We start from the raw sequence: 7,035 nt of genomic DNA on the forward strand, positions 1-7,035 counted from the left end.
TCTATGTACCAGGTACCTGCCAGGTCAGTTTTATTCCCAAAACATTAGCCCCTTTGCAAGGCCACACAGGTTTCACGCCTATCAACTTCCCAGTCTTTTGGAGGGCAAAATGAACCAACCCCTCCCCTTCACGCTACGCTTTCCGGCTACGCGTCTCCATCTCCAAAGCAGCCCCCGGCTCCACACCGACCGCTCGGGGCTATGCCGGCAGCACCCGTGCTACTGACATCCCGATCTGGTGGAGGCTGAAGAGACATCTCAGTGCTCAGAAGCGTTTTCTTAACATGTGTCTGGGCTTTTCAGAACTTACCGGAGGGTTTGAGTGCTACTTCATTCCCTGCTGTAGCTCCTCGGCTTCTGGTCTGTCCAAACACCCCCGCTCCATCCTCCTTCTCCTGCAGTAAAAGAACTCTCTCAACCGTCAAAGTGCTCCTCTCCAACGGCAACCCCAATTGCTTTTATGCCAGACTTCGCTGCTGGGTGCTTTTTTAGTTGCATGGAAGCATCTTGCATGACCTCCATCCCATTAGCAGCTCCACTGGCAGCCTTCTCAGCGCGCTAACAGACCCGTGGATAAAGTCGCGCCGGTCAAAATGCAGATTCGCTGGAGGATCTCTCCATGCCCTGCTCCCTGCGACTCAAAAAGCCTGGCAGAGGTCAGATGCCCCCGCAGGAACTCGCAAGAGGAAGGGCACCTCTGTCCTCACTGGGAATTCAACTAGGCCAATGCAAGGTCTCCTACGGACACCGTCGGATCTACCACCCCGCCGCAAGCCCTGCAAGCCGGCACAAAAAACCCGCCTCCATCAAAACCGGACAGAAGCATCTTTGCCACTTATCTGGGGCATTTTACCCAATTCATTCTCACCTGCTTTTGCAGCTCATTCCGGTTTAGCTTTTTCCGTGGTTCAGAACGTCCCTGGGCGGGTTTCAGAAAAACGGGAAGGCAGCGGCGGGGCAGCATCTTCCAGAGCCAGCTGGAGCCAAACCGGTGGGTACCATGCTAAGGAAAACAATTACCACACGCATACACACCCCCACAACAACCATCCCCAATAACGCTGCGGACCGCTGACAACCATATTTGTATCGCTGGAAACCAGCTTGTTTTCCTGAGGATTGCTCGGAAAAGCAGCCCAAGCCTCTGCAGTGACTCCTGAACCAGAGGAAGTCCAAAGTGGCTTTTGCCTTGAAAGCTGTGCTTGAAATACACTTCAGAGAAGCCGTGATTTTAAACTCGTACACTTGCCTGTCAACCGCTATTTCATCCACATCAAAACTGCTGTTCCTCCTGAACGGCGCAATTCCCAGCACGTCGTCAGATCGAGAAATAATCACACGGAAATCAGAAGACTGCAGTTAAATTTTATTTATCAGTTCTATTGTTAAATTACACAATCAAAGTCAGTGGATCGGCCTGTAAATCTACACAATAAGACAGCGTCTACAGTGGAGATCAGCAGAATCTGATATGATTATGACAAAACGGTATCCTTATATTCGTACATCCCCTATATACAATAAACAGTATACACAAAGAAAATGCAACTAGTCTCTGTAAACCATGCACACCACAGCAGGGAAACAAAATGCACCTTCTGCAACAGGCCCTCCAGCTCACCCCCCGGTTAAGTCCCGTTTCACAGCAGTGCCTTTCAGGTTTAAGAGCGAATTATCTTCCCCCGTAAAAACCAAACTACAACCGAGACCTCATACTGGCAACTGCAGTTCTCGTTTAAAACAAAACAAAAAAATCGCTGTACATGAAGTTTTTTCCAAGCTGCTAACGCAGGGTATTGGTTTGCTGCTGCTATGCTCTCGGCTCGCCCCCCCCGCCCCGGCAGGATTGCTGCCCCCGGGTCGCAATGCCACGTCGGATGTGAAACAACTGTCAGGTGACTCCGGTGTGGAGCTGCGCGGTGTTTAAAGCCTTCTCCCTCCTTTTATGCCCCCCTGCCCTCTTGGTGTACGGAGCGTTACAGGCGGAAGGCGATAGTGCAAGTGAGCCTTGTAAGCATCGTGTAATCGGGACGAAAAGCGCCCTTTTCGGGTGCCTCCATCCTCGCACACCCGCACCGAGGTCGCCGCTTAGTGCCGAACTCGGGAGCGTCGCAGGCTACGTACAGAATTTCTGACCTTGCTGAGTGTATAGCCCAAGCCTTGCAGAGGTTATTCATTTTTTATTTGCATAGAGATTTGTAGGAGCCCCTCACACCTCCGCGCCGTCCCCTCTCCCGGACGGGTCTGGGCGAGGCCGCAGGGCGGCAGGCGAGCCGGGGCCAAGCCCAGCCCCGCACTCCGCGTCCCAGCTCGGGAGCAGCTGCCGCATCCCCGCGCGCCCCACAGCTGCCTCAGCCTGTGCACCTATGGCTATGGTAAAATGGGCTTCCATCGTTTCCAGTCGTCGTTCATCCCGCATCGCCAAGAAGGGCTCAAGCGCGTAGGAGAGAAAAAAAAAAAAAAGCCCTGTTCTTATCTGGTGTAGCCAAGATTTACTGGAAGTAAATCCTAATTCAAGTGTAAATCTACTTCTTCCATTGAGCAATTCTCTTCATAATATTGCTGGGATTAGAGAGTTTTATGACTTTTTAAAGACACTACACAAATATCCGCCACATAATTTCATCTAGTTTATACCACCAATTATTAAGGAATGACAAATTCAGCATTATGTATTCTAACGGGTGAGAAAAGACTTAAAATTAGACACTGTCACAGGACTATAATTTGGAAAAGGCTTTATGAAACATGAAGATGTGCTGTTAACTTTTCCAGAATGCTTAAAACCATACTGCCCTGAAAAATTCTGGAAACAGTGTCTTCGACATTGGCATTGAGTTCAGAAAAAGTATGCATGTCTTTTTTTTTTTTTCCTTTTTTTTTTAATATGAGATAGACCAAGCTTAAAACTCTAAACAGCAGTAGGTAGAAAAAGTTTAAAATTTTAAATATTTATATAACTAGAGAAATTACTTCTATTCCTTTTAAAAGCCAATATTATACATAAAACTAGTCAATATTTTTTCTAGACCTTTATTGTTCCCTTCATCCTCCATTCATTAACTTGGTAAATATCATAAGCAGTTGGTGCCCTTGAAAACACATTACTGAAATAAAATTAAGATAAAATCAAAGGGAAAAGGTTTTGCTCATATACTGTATTGTGAGAGTATGCTAAATGCTCATTATTAGGAAATGAGTTTGCTTCCCAGATAGATTTCAGCCGAGCATCATAAACATTTTCCAGCATCCCATTTTGTACTCATAACTAATTTACGGATTTTTTTTTTTTCTCTTTTCTTTTAAATAAATGTCCAAGCAACCATTTCCGATGAGCCGACTTGGCTCCCGTATTTCATAAATAATCCAACAAACCTAAAAAGGACAATTTAATTACACGCTAAGATTAAGTGTTCCACGTACAGTACAACATTTACTGCAAAGGCAACTGCAAAGGCAACGTTTTAACCTCTTTTTGCTTCAAACCCTCGAGAAGCGCAGTTTGTTTGGACTGCTCCGTCGTCTCCGATCTGCGGGTCGCGTTCGGCTTCTCTTCCGGCGCCCGGCGCGTGTCCCCTCCCCCCTACCGCCGCCACCGCTCCACATTCCCTATGTAGTCAGTGCCGGAGCCGTTCTCGCCCTGCTCTCTCAGGTGCGCTTGCTTGGCCCTCAGGATCTTGCGCTGCTCCTGGCGTTTCCGCCGCGCTTCCTGGTGCTCCTTCTGCCGCATGTACTGGTACCGCTGCAAAAACAGGTCTTTTGCATAATCGTACAATTCCATGTCTAAAAAATTGAGGGCCTCGATGCGCCGCTGAGTCTGCTCGTCTATCTCCACGCTGGAGGCCCTTGTGCTATTGTACTGCGTGAACGGCGAGATGAAGTTCATGTTGAAAGTCTTCTCAAAGAGGTACTGAGTCTTCCGCTGAAATTCGGTCAGGCCGAAGAAGGCCATCCGCTTCAGGTTCTCCTTGGCACTGTCTAGCAGCACCTTATTTCGCTGCTCCTCGGGCATGACCGAGAGGTTGTAGCATCCCACCAGGCTGAGGTCGGACAGCATGCGGACCTGGCGGTTGTTGGCGAGGTTGTAGGGGCAATCCATGAATTCCTGCAGGGAACAGCCCGACCAGTCGTCCCCCGTGTAGCAGCTGGGCAGCTCCTCGGTGGTGGGGGATCGGCCGTCGCAGACGTGCAGGGACGCCTTCCACGTCGCTCCTCGCTGGACGTGGCGCCATTCGCTCAGGTATCGGGAGACGGGGTCACGCAGGATGGTGATATAGTAGAAATTCCTGCCAAGGGGAGAGGAAGACAGAGCGTTTAGTCCCGTGTGTCTCCAGCACCCAGCGCATCACTAACGTTCAAAATCAGTAGAAACTTGGAGACGCACTTAAGAGGCTTCCAGGAGCCGCGCTGCAGAGCGCTCCTCTGCGTGCCCACCCCTCTGGGGTGAATGAGGGCTCAACAAACTCCCTGGAGGGGGCGGGAAGGGCTGTATCCACCCGCACACACCTGGCACTGCTTAGTGAGTTTTGCCTCCACGGAGGCGGAAGGGAACCCCGTATTTCCCCCTGCGCAGTTGCCCGCCTGCCTACGTGCTCCTGCCAGCTGCCCCAGCTGATGCTCTGCCCACACCTTGGGAAAACAAGCGGAGCATCCCCTGTCATGGCAGCCTCAACCACAGGTACCTCTGGCTTTTTGCTTTTCCCTGCACATCGGAGCAGCACCGACAAGTTCACATAGTCTGCTGAGAGCTGCTGGTGCCGCCGCTCCCAGCGAGGAGCCGTGGGTCTCAGCTGCACGAGCCCCACAGCAGCGTCGCGCCCTTGTCTCCTACAAGACATTTCCCACTGCACGCCTGATAAATGGGATGTGCCCAGACGCCCCGACCCACCTGCACGGAAAAAAGGATCTGGGAAAAGCCCGTGCAAATCCCGGTTTATCCTCCTGCCTTCTCCTGACACAGGACTGCGACGGTGTGAGAAGAAAGTGAGCAACAGGAAATTCATGCATTACGGCATTTTGTGAAACGCTTCCAAGGGAGGTGCTGGCTTTGGTTTGGAGCACCGGGAGGGTGGCAGACGTTGGGGGGGGTGGGTGTGCTGCTGCAGGGAACCCCATCAGGCTGCCAGCTGGAAGAGCTGCAAGCTCAACCGTTGTAGCGATCACTCTGGGTCACACATGAACACTGACCATCAAACACTCAGTTTTCCGCCGCTGGCAGCCTGAAGCCATGCCCACCGAGCTCTCTGCACCTCCTGCAGTACGAGCACCACCTCGGCGATGCTGCCGGAGGTACGCTGTCAGGATACCAGCGATCTTCTTAAGTACATGGAATTAAAGCAGCTCAATAACCAAACCGTCCCGGCAGAAAAGGCCACTCCTCCAGGACAAGGACACTGAGGAGCATGCACCTTGGACCCCTGAGTCCCCGGGCTACCATCGCCACGTCCTCAGTGCTGCGGAAGGAGGAGAAGGGACATGCATTTGCTTTCCCGAGTGGCATCACGACTGGCCACCCTGCAGCCAATCTTTTGTTCCCCATCGTTTCCTTCAGCAGAAAAGCCACTAGATGTCAATGTTCTACAGAAAATTGTCTCTGGGTGGACTAAAAAAAGCGACTTGCAAGCACGGAAAGCATCCAACAGCACAGGAGAGAGGAAACCTGGACAGTCGCCATTCCTCTTCCTACTCAAGAGCAGCCACACTCGTAAATAATGGAATAAATAGGAAGTACAATGAACCTGCAAAACCAACCACAGCCAAGGAGCCCAGCAGAGCGTCAGCAGCCGGACGCAGCAGCACCTCGCGCTTGGAGCGTCGGGACAATGCCATCAGCGCTATCACCACGCTCACACCGGTGCTGCTCCTGGCTCCCAGGGCTTCGGCTGCAGGGCCACACAGGTGAATGGAGCCAAAGCCCCCGCCACAACCCTGAGGAAGGTGCTTTTCTCCAAAAGCATCGTTAAATGATTCCACCATGAAAGGCGGAGTTCAGAGGAAGCAAGGACGAAGCTGACTTTCCCATCACACACCCAGAGCGGCAGCCACCAACCTCACACTGACCCCTGCAGAGATGGGAAGAGTGTCACTCCATGCCATCTCGGCAGTTCTGTGCTTGTGCTGGGGAACCCACGAGGGCAAAGGGCTTTCCACGAGCCCCATCAGCCCAACCAGCCACTCCGACAAGCAGGACCAGCCCTGGTTGCTCCTGCACACCAGATTCCTTTCATGCGGAGACGACACAGCCCCGACACGGGGAAACGGAGCATCTCCGGGGCAAACCCAAGCCCCTTTAACTCCTACCAGGACTCCTCACCCTTGGATCTAGTTTGCTGGGATACTGCACTAAAATAATGACCTGAGCCTCAAGCAATAGCAAGTTAGTGCCACGCAGCACTAACCTGTGTGCTAACCAGAGCAAGTAACATACAGCAACAAAGCTCTGGTGATGGAGGAGGCAAAAGCGAAGCTCTGCTCACCCCAGAGCACCCTGCACGACCTGACCCATCAGCAGCTCGGCAGGGCTGGGGTGCGGGCACGGGGGTGCTGCTGGCTAAGGGAGAAGGCCAACGAAACCGCACGCTCTAAGGTTATCACAGCAATCGATGGGGAGTTAATGCAAGAAGGGAAACAAATCCCAAGCCAAGATCGATACAGCGAGCATTTTATCACAGCTCAAACTCTTCAGCCTCTCTCCCTTTGTGCTCTCGGGTCACAGGCAGTGACAAAGCGCGTCCCTTGGCTGCTGCTGTAAAAACAAAAGAAGGAATAAAAACTTGCATGTTGGCAGAAGAAACGGCGTCATGACAGATCACCATCATCCCAGGTGGCTGGCGGCCTCACCCGGGCAGATATCTCCATCAGCGCCTGTCAGGGGAAAACGCCGCAGTGGAGGGAGACCGGGGAGAGGAGGCTGAGGAAAAGAGGCACGCTGCAGGGATGCTTACAGATGCCCCAGGTAGAGCCCGTATCCTACCTGGCCTGAGCACAGCTCCCCACAAACAGGCTTGTGGCTGTTATTTATCATAGAATCATAGA

The 7,035-nt window shown here is 52.0% G+C and overlaps 1 protein-coding gene across 1 annotated transcript; it reads right to left on the bottom strand.

Moving 5' to 3' along the window:
* Nucleotides 1-2,572: 2,572 nt before the first annotated feature.
* LOC104512201 (heparan-sulfate 6-O-sulfotransferase 2) lies at nucleotides 2,573-4,340 on the bottom strand. Its single transcript, XM_010155086.1, has one exon. It carries the CDS (start codon nucleotides 4,097-4,099, stop codon nucleotides 3,584-3,586), a length of 516 nt encoding a protein of 171 aa, XP_010153388.1. The 5' UTR covers nucleotides 4,100-4,340; the 3' UTR covers nucleotides 2,573-3,583.
* Between the last annotated feature and the right edge of the window lie 2,695 nt (nucleotides 4,341-7,035).

The sequence above is a fragment of the Eurypyga helias genome, unplaced genomic scaffold, assembly GCF_000690775.1.
Source record: "Eurypyga helias isolate BGI_N326 unplaced genomic scaffold, ASM69077v1 scaffold37477, whole genome shotgun sequence".
Classification (NCBI taxonomy): domain Eukaryota; kingdom Metazoa; phylum Chordata; class Aves; order Eurypygiformes; family Eurypygidae; genus Eurypyga; species Eurypyga helias.